The 12,943-nt window shown below is 41.2% G+C and overlaps 4 protein-coding genes across 4 annotated transcripts; all 4 read right to left on the reverse strand.

The window, feature by feature from the left end:
• Positions 1-1,447: 1,447 nt before the first annotated feature.
• Positions 1,448-3,082, reverse strand: SS1G_02056 (hypothetical protein; the record flags this gene model as incomplete). The annotated part of the gene is made up of 1 exon (XM_001597810.1): positions 1,448-3,082. The coding sequence occupies one exon, from the start codon at positions 3,080-3,082 to the stop codon at positions 1,448-1,450; it is 1,635 nt and encodes a 544-aa protein (XP_001597860.1).
• Positions 3,083-4,677: 1,595 nt separating this feature from the next.
• On the reverse strand, positions 4,678-6,741 carry SS1G_02057 (hypothetical protein; the record flags this gene model as incomplete). Its single annotated transcript, XM_001597811.1, has 4 exons — positions 4,678-4,724; positions 4,775-5,665; positions 5,723-6,329; positions 6,403-6,741. The coding sequence occupies 4 exons, from the start codon at positions 6,739-6,741 to the stop codon at positions 4,678-4,680; spliced, it is 1,884 nt and encodes a 627-aa protein (XP_001597861.1).
• A 2,004-nt stretch (positions 6,742-8,745) lies between these two features.
• Positions 8,746-9,165, reverse strand: SS1G_02058 (predicted protein; the record flags this gene model as incomplete). Its single annotated transcript, XM_001597812.1, has 2 exons — positions 8,746-8,856; positions 9,154-9,165. The coding sequence occupies 2 exons, from the start codon at positions 9,163-9,165 to the stop codon at positions 8,746-8,748; spliced, it is 123 nt and encodes a 40-aa protein (XP_001597862.1).
• A 1,658-nt stretch (positions 9,166-10,823) lies between these two features.
• Positions 10,824-11,294, reverse strand: SS1G_02059 (predicted protein; the record flags this gene model as incomplete). Its single annotated transcript, XM_001597813.1, has 2 exons — positions 10,824-10,973; positions 11,247-11,294. The coding sequence occupies 2 exons, from the start codon at positions 11,292-11,294 to the stop codon at positions 10,824-10,826; spliced, it is 198 nt and encodes a 65-aa protein (XP_001597863.1).
• Between the last annotated feature and the right edge of the window lie 1,649 nt (positions 11,295-12,943).

Raw genomic sequence — 12,943 nt, forward strand, 5'->3', positions numbered from 1 at the left:
GTGAGAATACATTCGGTGAACTTCTGCGCGATCTGGCGTGGAACTGATCTTTACAGATGATGTAGGTGTACGCGAGGGGAGAAGTAGAGGTCGTGTGGAGGGACGTGGGTATGTAGGAAAGGAAAGCGTCCAGCCGTATCTTACTACGGTAGCAAATGATACACGGGTCTAAAATCGAGACTACCTGTAGCCTCCCTAGCCTGTTCAATCAAATTAAAATGCGACGCCAACCTCGAAGATCAAATGACAAGTCTATGGTGGAAAATGTTTGCCCTTTTGCGATTGTCGCGGGAGATTCTGGTAGTGGCTCGGCGATGAGTAGATAGATGGATGGAAATGTGTAGGAAGGAAAGAATGTATCTATAAATGCTGGAACGCGGAGATCAAAGGTCTGGTCGGAAGATATGAGTCAATGGTGGATGTGTTGAGATGATTCTTAGAATAACTTCTTGTTCTGAACAAAGGTTGAAGGGGGTTGATGGAAGGTAGTGGAGTGGGGTTATGTATGATGCAAAAGGTTGATAATCTTCTTCGTTGTGTGTTTGGGAAAGTTTTTAAAATGTTTATTGTGGGTGATTTAGATTGAGACTTTTACTACTATATTTGGATCTTTGGAAGCAAGAAGTCAATTGAATGGGAATTTGAGAATTATGATCATTGGTAATTGGTAATTTGAGATTTGTTCCTCATAAAAATGTTTCATCGATCGATGCTAACTAACGTACGAGGACAAACTGGTAAAATTTTATGATTTATTCATGATTATTTAAGAAATCTTGGTACTCCCTCAGGAAATATGTCCGGTTTCATAAAACCGAGTAGGTAACAATAAGGTGACAGGTAAGGTAATAAGGTAATCTTCAAAGTTTGACGACCACACCACACCACCAGTTGGATTCGTCTATAAAATCTGATGATGGTAATGATGACTAATAAGTGCAAGGCTGACAGCCTTGCGGGAGTTACCGTTGAGCATCTATATCTTTTTTTAGTAAGATCTTACTAGTAAATTATTCACCCACTATCTATTATTTGAACTCACTAACGCCCATCCCATCTCCGAATAACTAACCTCAGCCTCAACCTCAACCTCAAAATCCACACACCCAAATAATCCAAATCCCCAGCCTTCCAACTCACCCAAACTCTAACCAAATCCCAAATCCCCAATCCCTATATTTCATCATATGTCCAATAAATACATCATTAATCTTTATTTATTTCACTTCCCCTAATTATATTCTATAGCGCATGGAAGGAAGGATATAATTAATTACTTCCAACCCTCCCATCGTAACCAAGAGCATATTCCCGCTCTCAAGCTAAGATTTAGATCACATACACCACGATCGCATCTCCTATTATTACCGCCACACTGAGCCTCTTAATTGCTACTCCGGGTATCTGAGCAACGCCCACCATACAACTCCCGATCCCAATCATCCATCTATTTAGCTCCTCTCCCCGCTAAAGCCGATCCCCGCGCCAATTTCTCATTCCTCTTAATATCCCATTCCCTCCCCGTTGAACCTCCAGCCTTCGCTTCCCTTTTCGCCTTCATTTCCTCCTTTAGCGTTTTAGCTTTCTCTCTAGGATCAATAACTACTAATTCCTCCTCAGCTTTCTTCCTATAACTCAGATCCTTGCCTAATTTGTCTTCCTTGAAACTTAATGCATGTGACATCCATCCCTTATCATTAAAATCGACATCCTCTTCTTCTTCCCCTTGAGCTTCCCATGATTGACAAGACTGACAATTCGCGATGAAGTGTAAATCACATAATGCAGCTTCTTCGTCATCAGCTGTTCCATTCTCACCAGGCTTGGCTTCAGCCTCTTCGTGTGATGCAGGTTTAGCCACTTCTTTTTCAGGCGGGGCAGCTTCTAACTTTTCTTGAAATGCTCGTAGGATATCTAGGGACGCTTGATCGTTACTTGTATTTGACTTCCCATTCCCATTACGTTTTCGTCCACGAACGGATGTTGCTGGTATCATTGCTTCTAGAGCAGATTTCTTCTTTTCGGGCTCAGGGGCTGTTTGAACGTTTCGTTTCATGGAGGCTTTAAGTTCTGCAATTTGTGCATTTGTCCGGTCCAGTAAAGAGGTAACCTTTTGAACTTGAGGTTCTGGAGAGGACGAAATATCTCGATCAAACTTTGCGGCTCTATTGGGCAAAGATTTAGGGGATGCTCTTGCTTCTGGTTCTGGCGATGATTTAGGAGCTTCTGATGATCGTGATTTTGATGCTTTCTTTTTCGACGCAGGTTTCGTCTTGGTGTCCGGTTCGGGTTCAATATCTAGAGTTCCATCATCCATTACAATCCTCGTATCAAACTTCGCCTTTTTCTTAGCCACCGGTTCCTCCACATTTTCCTCTCCATCGTCCCCGAAACTCAACAATTGCTTCCCAGCCTTTCTCTTCTTTTTCTTTTCCGGGGCCTTCTTCTCAGGCATCGCAATTTTTGCAACCCTCTCCCTCCTAACCATATCCTTAAACGGATTAACCAAAATCTCCACCCCCGTAATCTTCGTAGGATACAACGGTCTCTCCCCATCACCACACTCCGCCTCTCCCATCCTCGCCAAATTGTAAATCGTTTCTCCCTCCACGCGACCAAACAAAGTATTCTTCCCCGTCAACTCTGGGGTATCACCCAAAGTCAGAAAAAACTGACTCCCATTCGTATCCTTCCCTTCATTTGCCATGCCCAACATTCCTCTCCTATTGTACTTTATCCTACTATGAAATTCATCCTTAAATCCCACTCCTCTCGATCCCGCATTCTGACCTTTTCGCTCTTCCATAGGCCATATCCCATTTTCCTCTGAAAATTCGCCGCCATCATAGATAGATTCTCCACCGGATCCAGTACCAGTAGGATCACCACCTTGTAGAATAAAGCCTGGTACTAATCGGTGAAAGATAGTATTATCATAGTAACCATCGAGACAATGTTGCAGAAAATTACGACACGCTAAGGGGACTTGTTGCGCCCAAAGCTCGAGAGAGATATCGCCGGATGTGGTATGAAGAATACATGATGCGGTAGGTTGAGGCTCGAGATTATAAAGTGATGACATATTTGGATATTGAAAGGAAATGGCAAGACCAGCAAATTAATGAGGCCTTGATGGGTGTGATGGAAAGATGTTGATAAATTATTTGACTTTGTCTTAAGGTAAATTTCAATGGAGCTTAAGCTGGAGCTTGCCTATGATGCCTAATATACGAGGCATGATATTAAGCGTTCAGCTGAATGGAAGTCGAACGACCAATTAAAAGCCATCTGAGATTTTCTACCCACCACAAACATCAACTCAACCATCCAAGATTCCCCTTCGTAAATCCCATCTACCTACTTTGGCTACCTACCTAGGTAGATATTCTACATCACATACCACTACTTCCACACCACATCCACTCACATCAAATCTCAACTATTCGATATCCACAATATTAATAATCGTCCACCTATCACCAAATCACAAGGGAATCTTTCAACTACCCAATTCAAACATCTACGAGCACTGAGTAGGTACCGTATCAAGTCTCACGAGTTCGGATGTATATTTGCCTCCCGTATAGATCGGAAGCCACAACTCGAGTGGAGTCAAAGATGGCGGTGAGGGAAGCTAAATATTGGAATCGATTTGGTGAAGGGGGAATCTATAGTTCACTTGATGAGGGAATGGGAAAGTCAAGATAGTTGGGAAAAATTCACAAATGGCATGGTGATAACTCAAACAGTAGATGATGAGTGATTGTTTTCCCTATATCCTATTGTCCCCCACCACCAGACGCCATGATAACATGATAATATCAGTTGCAGCACAAATAAGCGCGAAAAGTGCATCGGATTCCTACTCTTCCTTTCATCCAATCAGAACCTGGATCCAATGCACCTTGAAATCAGACATGCATCCATGGCATTCGACCCCCAACCTCCCCCTTCCCCACTTCCCCCTCCCAAACTAATAGCCCAGCAACAAACAGTACAAGAATTTTCAAACTTCGATGACCAACATGAGTAGCAAACAAATTAAAGTACAATGATTCCATATCCCTCAGTCAGCCCTACAAATTCAACTCGAGATCCAGCGAGTAGGTGTTGGTGTTGGTTTAGTCGATATCTGGAACTTTAGACCAAGGTACTTTTTTAAATTTTATAGCGTGACGGGACGTTACAATCGTCAATCGTGTGTAGAAATGGGGGTGTGGCAGACCCTTATTATTATTTGATGTTCAAAGACGTTAAAAATAATCCGAATCCTTGTTTTTGATGGATACCGGAAGGAAGTCATAGTAGCGTTATCGTCAAGGTTGCCCTGTCGATTTAATGGTATCCTGGTTGATTCGTTATGTCGTCGTTCGCGGAAGCCAATCGGTGATAATATTAAGCAAAACGTGTATATACCGCGATACAAAATGAGTCTAGAGCGCAGGTGCTCTCAGATGAGAAATCGAGGTCACAAATGTAATTACAGTAACAAGAGCCGAGTTGACAAGCCTATTGAAGGCAATCGAAGGCTCTGAAAAAGATTGCATGAAAGAGAATGAGCTCCCGCGGGGTATGACAAACTAAATATCGCTGCCAGTAATGTGACGTTTTAATACGTAGGAATAGAACGCGTCAGTAGCTCTAATGTTCATAACGTCGTAAATCTCTTCAAGAGTATTACATGAATCGAGAAGCGGAGGTGAAGCCGTTTCGCTCGGATGAATCTGTCATTCAGTTAGCTTGAAATACTTCAATGATAGTTTCCACAACTTACCATCACTGCCTTTGCTAGCATGGCCGTTCTGTCTATTGCGGGAAAACCCAGAACTCCACTGGTCACTGGTAGGACCTCTTGGTTGTCTCTCCGGAACTGCACTGGAACTGCTTCTTGAGCTTTCTTCGGCGTTTCCATTGACAGGACGCTGGCTTCCGATAGGACCAGCATTTGATGTGTAGCTATCTCTCTCCTGGCCAATACGTCCAGGTACGGTTGAACGAGGTTGACGATCATATCCAAGCGACAGGTTACTTATGCCGTTGGCAAGGAATGCGTCCTCTCTAAGACCCAATGGTCCTGCTGATGTAGGTGTCAAGTTGGGAGTTCCGCCTGTAACCGATCCGAGACCGTAATCATTGCCTTGGAATCTGGCGATGTTCTGGCTCAAATTAGCTGGGAAGCTCGCTGACGATGGCACAGGTGATGGCGAATAAGAGCGCAGGTCGGCGAAGGATTTCGCAGCTCGTAGACTTTGACCACCATTAATTAGGTCACGTACCCCTGGGGAGCCTGGAATATCCAGAAGGCCGGAACCTTGTCGGCCGAGTGTATGCATTTGGTAAGCAGCATCATTGGCTCGTTGTTCGCTGAAATCGATTGTTGCAGCTCGGTTAAGTCCACGACGTTGGGATTCATTGTAATATCCAGCCTGAATTTGATTCAAAGGTGGGCTGGTGTGCTTGGTCTTGATTATTTGCACTTGACGCAGCTCTCCGTGTCCTTGCGAATGGTGGTCTAGTCCCATGTTATGTGCCAAAGTGTGGATGATTCTACGATCCGCGGGAGAAACCGTAGGTGCGAACGTATAAGCTTCCCTCTCAGGATCATTCTTGAAGAGAAGAAGCTCAGTGTAATAACCCAACGTCGTTGGATCATTCAGATCATATTCTGCAGCAAGAATGTTAGTTCGGTGATGATGCGCGCGAGAGAAAAATTAGTACTTACCTGCGGTGTTACTATTAGGTGTGACAACATTTTGACGCATGTTTACAGGTGAAGGGGATGTTGTTCTTAGGCCAGAATTCATCGAAGTCATAGATCCCGCAGTGTGAAGGGAGCCTGTGGAAATCATGTTTGGTGCGCGATGTTGCTCCTCTAGTTGACCTCGTCTTTCTCTCTTATCACGTTCAATTCGATCGCGCTCCGCCGCTGGAAGCATCTTTTTATACTCAACTCTAAGCTTTCGTCCTTGCAAGTCCATATGGTTTAACGCATCGATGACTTGTTGGGTTTCGCGAGCATCGGTGAAGTTAGCGAATGCCAGCCCCCTGAAAACGCCATTATCAAAGTGGTAGTTAAAGGCATATGGCAATGGTAATCCCATGTTAGACATCATTTCTGTCAATTGTTCTTTCTTAACAGCGAAAGGGATGTTCTTGATAACGATGGCGGTTGGAATAAGCTCTTCGTGATCGCTCTGCTGGTTTGGAGGAGGTGGTGAACGATGGGAATGTTGAGGTTGGTCGAACATGCCAGGCAGATTATTGTGTTGCTGCAAGCTTGTTTGGGTAATAGGACCACCGAGGGAAGGATTGCCTGAATTCATCCAGGTCTATTAAATGTTAGTTTTGATTCGGGAGCGCGCAAAAAGTGTTGAACAAAAAATGTAAAAAGGGGTAACATACAGATGGGATTTCAGCTCTGCGAGCTTGTTGTTGAGGTCTCATCCGACCGGCTGTTCCCATTGTGCTAGCTCCATTTGCACCTCCATAGTTCCACGTCTGACTCTCGTAGGCATAATTAATGTTGCTCGTAGGACCTCTGTAACCAGCTTGATTTCCGTTATATTGCGGAGCTTCATCAGACGTGTAGAGGCCTCCTCCATTTTGAAGAGGTGCTTGATAATTATCCATAAATTGTCGCGACGTTTGGCGGTTAAGCGTCATATTGCCATAAGCTCGACTCGACGCTGGTGATCGATTCGGCGGGTAGTCCTGGAACATCTCGGAATACTGTTGACTCATCATGAGCGGCAGATCGTTTGGAGTTGAGAAGAAACAGGAATGAAAAGTTTGTTGTTGTGATGCAAGGAGCCGGTGGCACGCTTGTCAAAGCTTTAATCTCAAATGTCCGCACAATAGCCAAAGTTTTTTGTTAAAACAGAGGTCGGAGTGGTGATAACTAGCACAAAACCAAGGGAAATATATGTTCGCGGATATGTGTATAAGTGATTTGAAGGTTTTATCAAAATTTAAAGATATGGTGTGGTTTGTTAAAATTATTTTCGATGTGGGCGGGTGTTGAATGATAATTCTGATGATACGGTAGGTATATTTCGTACTGGGGGGCTTCTCCTTACTGTGGGGAGATTGCGACAAGAACTTGATTGGGGCTCTTGTATTGTAATTGTATTGTAAATCTGAGGAATATCTTATAGATCTGACTTGGACATTATGTTGAAGGAAAAGAAAGAAAACTTCGGAAGGGCAAGAATATGTGAAGTTTATTTTTTTTACTTGATGTAGGTGAGGTTATGAATAGAAGAGGAAAGAGGGAAGAGGGAAGACTTTCTTGGGAATGATTGGGAGTTTAATGGAAGGGGGAGAAATCTGCTTTAATGATTTATTAACTTGGGAGAGGCAGAAAGTAACTGCTTCGTAAGCTAAACTTTAATTGGTTTAGTTGGTTTATTAGGCACTAAAACCATCACCATTCCCATTCATCATCCACCATCGGTTCAAATGATCATAAAATGAAGGGGGGAGAAAAAAAGTTTCGACTCTGAGAATGGGGATGAAAATAAATGATAATTAATCAATGGTATGGATGGGACGAATGAGACGAATGAAATGATTCGACGTTATTTCCTCTTTGGGTTTCGAGTTTTAATAATATATAATAATATAAATAAAGGAGTTTGGGGGATTTCTCTCTAATTGACGAACTTGAGGTATACTATCTAGTAATAGTAGGTAAAACGATCAAGATACTAGATAGAAAGATAACTGGAAATGTACAAATGATTTCGTCAATTCACAAGTCAAGTAAAGTAGATGATGAATATACTACTGGTTTAATCTCAAAGAGGAGTGTCCAATAGGCCTTTACTGTTTTTCCACTCTATCCATTTCGATCAACAGATGCTATAGGATTTACGTTCAAATATCTACTGCGAGAATATAAACTACCCGAATGATCCAACTTTTTGCTTTTTCTTCTTGAATTTATACTTTCGTTCTATACTAATTCATCCGTCCCCTCATTTTGATCAATACTGGATACATGTCAAGTCCCCGATATAGATAAGATATACAGAAGAAGATCTAAAGGATAAGAGCGAAAATTTAGGGTATTTGTCGGGTCTGTACTCTAGTAAACCAAAGGTAAGGAACCGAAAGAACCTGTTTGCTTGGGATCGAAAGTGATACAAACATTGGTGGCTCCGATTATCGATTATGTTGAGTTCAAATGTTGTGAAGCATGATATCTTGAAGGAGTTGGTTATACTCTGCATATCGTCCGAACCGCGAATAAACCTTGAAAGATGTCACGAAATGATTTCTATTCATGCTCTGAGCCATTGGATGGGAATGCAAAATGGGGCGGTTCAGAGGGTATCACATCACAGGAGTGACAATATGTTAGAGTATAATTTTCACGTACTACGATAAACAACCAAACTACTGGATATTCTTCCTTCATTGGCCCCGGGATTGAACTCGGCATTTATTGACTAGCTATAAGCCATTGGAAGTTTACAAAGGATTGAGATGTCAAATAAAGACCTGAACATACTCATTCAACTACTTCGTACATACTCACGGCACTTACAATTGCTTTCAAGATGATAGTATTCCGTCGGAAGTCGGTGGTAGAACTCGGTGCATTTCTCAATATCAGATTTGACTTTATCACTATCAAAATATGATCAGAATTATATTCATGCATTGTGGACTTTTCATTGGTTTCTGTGGGACGGATTTGCGCACTTTCTTGCAGCTGATTCATTTGATCTCTGCAGATTTATGTCAAATGTAATCCAAATCATAACCATAGGTAAGATGTAATCGAGTACGGACTCCTCGATCCATCGCATACTCCATACTTTCATACCTCCATACTTCTCCGAAAACCACTACCTAGCTACCTACCTAGCTAAAAGGGTCAGATTAACCCTCCTAACGGTACAAAGTCTACTTACTACGTATAAACCAATTTTCATGATTCGGCATTAGGAAATAGCAGTATTCGAGATGCTTTTAGATGCAAGTCATGGATGGGAGATAATTACCGGGAAGTGGATCACAATCAATCCACAAACAGATGTTCCATCTGTTCCGTACCAAACTATTCAATTTGGATATATTAAAAGGTATCCATAGATCTTTTAGGAGAAGCTTCTGATAGACTTCTTTTTTCTGATTCTCCAGAAATACTCGTATACCCATAATTGATGTATGCCCTGTAGGGCAATTTAATTACAATCTATTCGAATAGGGAAGAAAGTGCAAAGCTTTGAATCGATCGGATGAAGGAGTCTTTTGGAATCTTTCATAGTATTATATCTACTAAATATTTTCATTATAAAATAAAAGATCTTGTTAGAAACAAAACAAAGTAAAACAAGACAAAAAGAAAAGAAAGAAGAAAAAGAAAAGAAAAATAATCTTATAAAACTCCATATTCCTTTTGATCATCTTCACAATCAACTAACTGCCTACTATCACACACTCTTCCCCCGTCCTCCCTATCTCACCGTCCTACATCTCACAATTACAAACTCATTCTTCTCATCGAAATGACACTCTTACACAATCCACTCTGCCGGTTTTCTTTACCTTCTAGAATACGAAGAACCGAGATTCTCATTTCGGAATAAATGTATTCGAATTCCAGTACCAAATATATCGGTAACTCCCCAATGCGAAAATGGTCGAGGCCCGCGCATATATTTCATATATTTACATTGTTTCTAACACACGGCCAATCAGATCACCACAAGGAAATACCATTGCTCACCGCAAAGATTTGATTCGATTGGAAAAATCCTGGATCTCGAACCCCTTTTTCTCAAGGATCCATCATACTCAATTAAGTTAATATCTACTGCGGGGCGAACCGATATACCGATGATCAAACATTTGTATGCTAAAGGCTAAAGGGACATGATGTGGTCTGTTCGCAACGATTTCCTTTTGGTCCCCTATTTTCGTTACCAACTTCTCTTTACTATGATATGAATCTCTACCTAGGTACTCTGAGGGTCAAGGGCTAAGGAGTAGAGTGATTCAATACTTTTGATCTATTGGACTTCCAATTCTCAAAGGAGAAGTTCATTTCCATTATCGTTCTATATTGATCCCTGGATAATCAAACTTGCCATACTTCAAGACATTAAATCGGGACCGAAATATGGTATCATCATTTTATCATTTGGAGGCGTTCTTCAAAAGGGAATCAAACGGACGCAAAGCCATGCGCATCAAAAAGAAAAGCAAATATCTAGTAAATTCTTTGCCTCTGCCAATCATCCTATGAGAGAAGTCTGATATCGGCATTGAGTCAATCATATCATTCACCGACGGCAGATACAATCATGTCATCGTATTCTTTCATCGACCAACAGGTTCAACAGTTGGTTGTCATCCCCTCTCTCCCAATCGGAATCAAAATGTCAAATATCCCGTTGAAAAGGCTGAAAATGATAAGCAACCACTATCAATACCAAAAGATGTAAAATTACCCGATAGGTAAGTCATCGTTGCAATGTTTCCAACTTGCAGATATACCTTGTTTTCTCACATTATCCGCTTTGGCTCGTCGGTATCATTTTGGTCATGTGATGTATTGAAGAATTTCTTCAGCTCAGTCAGTCCAACAGTTGGTTGGTCGTTCGGAATTAGTTACGAGGATTCCGAGCCTGGATGTTTTACTTCAGGTTTATTGGTGTACGTCAAAATAATCTAACAACTGTTGGGTCACACATTTTCTCTACATACTGCGTAGTCGCAATTTTGGAAAGTTCGATTTAGTTCATTCATGATCGATGGCAAGTTTTCCTTTGATCATGAAGCTGAGTTCATCACATATAATCATCAGAGTGGACCTATAGTCGAGGAGTGATCATCATATTAAGCTGTCGATCCCGTTGCCAAACCTTTATCTCATACAGGAGGAAGAATCCGCGAGCTGCGATCAGCAACAGCTTGGAGATAGTAGTGATCTGTGCGGTAGATGATGATGTCGTGTATTCAAACTTGGAAATCTAAGTTCGCGTCTGTGTACCAATAGACGCGTGGATTGCCAATTGATGCTTTGCTTTAAATGGTCCCATCGTCGTGAGGAACAGGCTATCATCATGTCATTTTGTGTCACTGTCATCACTCAAGCCTCCACCATCTTCCCTGCCGTCTAGGAAGCACTTTAATGCTTCCGGGCGGTGAGTTCTGGGGCAGAATAATTGATACTTGTCAAGCTAGCTCATTACACTCCCTATTGTTCTAGTGACTGATGATACCAAATCACATACTGTTTCTTTACCAATTTGTTCTTTTCGATTGTTATACTCATCAAGCATTACATCCCGTTATGACGATTCGGCAAGTACTTTCACTTTGAACAAGGATCCATTTCCACATTTGAGTTCCATCTAAACATCAGAGGAGGTTTCTAACTATTATCTACCATTCTGGAGACAAGGAGTGGAGTTCCTTTGTTACATTGGCAGTACCGCAGAAGAAAATATACATGAACAGCATACTGTAACGATACTGTACTAAAGGCAGCGGCTGCCTAAGGTTCGTCGGTTGGTAGTTATAGGTTAAGGCTTTATCACTGGTATTCACTTGAAAGTGAATTCGTTACTAGATCAAATAGAATGTAGGTAAACTAATTGATAACTAAGTTGAGCACGAAGCTCCTAAACTATGAAACTACTCTGACTATATAATGAACGAAGAAGGGAGCCCCCAGGAGCTTTCTGGCTCCTCAGGGCTCCTGGAGCTCTAGGAGCTTTGAGGGCTCCTAGGGCTCCTTATCACGTGATTTCTGATGGTGCGTGCATACACGATCTTCAGGTGACCAAGATCACATACTAATTCGATGAAATCTGATCGTGTTTGCACAAGGCCTAAGCTCTCCTAATTAATCAGTTTGCTACCATCGTAACACCATCAATCCTAATGGTGAATCGTGACACATACCCTCGTAGAGAACTTTACAGCTTTATAATCAGTGAAGTATGCAAATTCGAGGTAGATAGATTATGTATGTATTTTTATCGTTCGATATACAATATACTTGTGACGGAAATCCCTGCTTTCCTCCCACCTTTATTATATAAGAAACCTCAGGTACATTAACCATGTCCACACATGATACGATTACTCGAGATTAGTATGCGATTTAGGTGACCTGAGGATCAGATCCGGACAAGTACTAGGTATCAATGGTTATCGGTAAAGTAAGATCATTGGAGGAATAAATATGACTTCTTTTTGCCTAGCCATTGCGGCTAGGCCATTCATTTGTGTATATATAGAGTAGCTATCCCCATCTACAGGTGCTCTTCACCTGTAGATTCTAAGTTAAATACAATTGCTGGTCTATAAACACCCTTTTGGTCACAATACTATAGTTCCTATTTTTAGAGTTCCGCTTATATAAAATATATAAATGAATGATTTGATCTGATCTGACCCATTCTAAAATAATATATAGTTTCTTACTAATGTTTAACGTTCATCGGATATTCAAATATACCCGTAGTAAATTCATCTCCTTTTATTTTCCTTTCTATTTATGAAATCTCTTTTAGATTTGATTTGATATAAAATAAAATAAATTCTTCGATTTTAAATATCAATTTATATAAATTAATAGTTTATGTTAAAGTGAATGGTTCCTGCGTAGCACGTGCACAGGGCACTAGTCCTATTAGGACTAGATTGAGAAGCTCTCTGTAAGAGAGCTTCGCACTTCCGTAGAACTTAGAAGAGAGATTAACCTACTAGACCAATATTACCTCAGTTCTGCCCTATCAGCTTCCCACTATTCCCTGTGTGAGGTCGTTCCTTTTAACAGTTTATTTAATAATATTGTCACACTCAAGAATACTGGGTAAAGTATCTTGTATTAGAAAATACTAAGCTAAGGAGAAAAGAAGAAGGAAAACAAGAGTAGAGAGTTTTCCTATGATTAAATACAAACGGGGCATGCCACGTGACC

Source organism: Sclerotinia sclerotiorum, genomic scaffold (assembly GCF_000146945.2).
Source record: "Sclerotinia sclerotiorum 1980 UF-70 scaffold_2 genomic scaffold, whole genome shotgun sequence".
Classification (NCBI taxonomy): domain Eukaryota; kingdom Fungi; phylum Ascomycota; class Leotiomycetes; order Helotiales; family Sclerotiniaceae; genus Sclerotinia; species Sclerotinia sclerotiorum.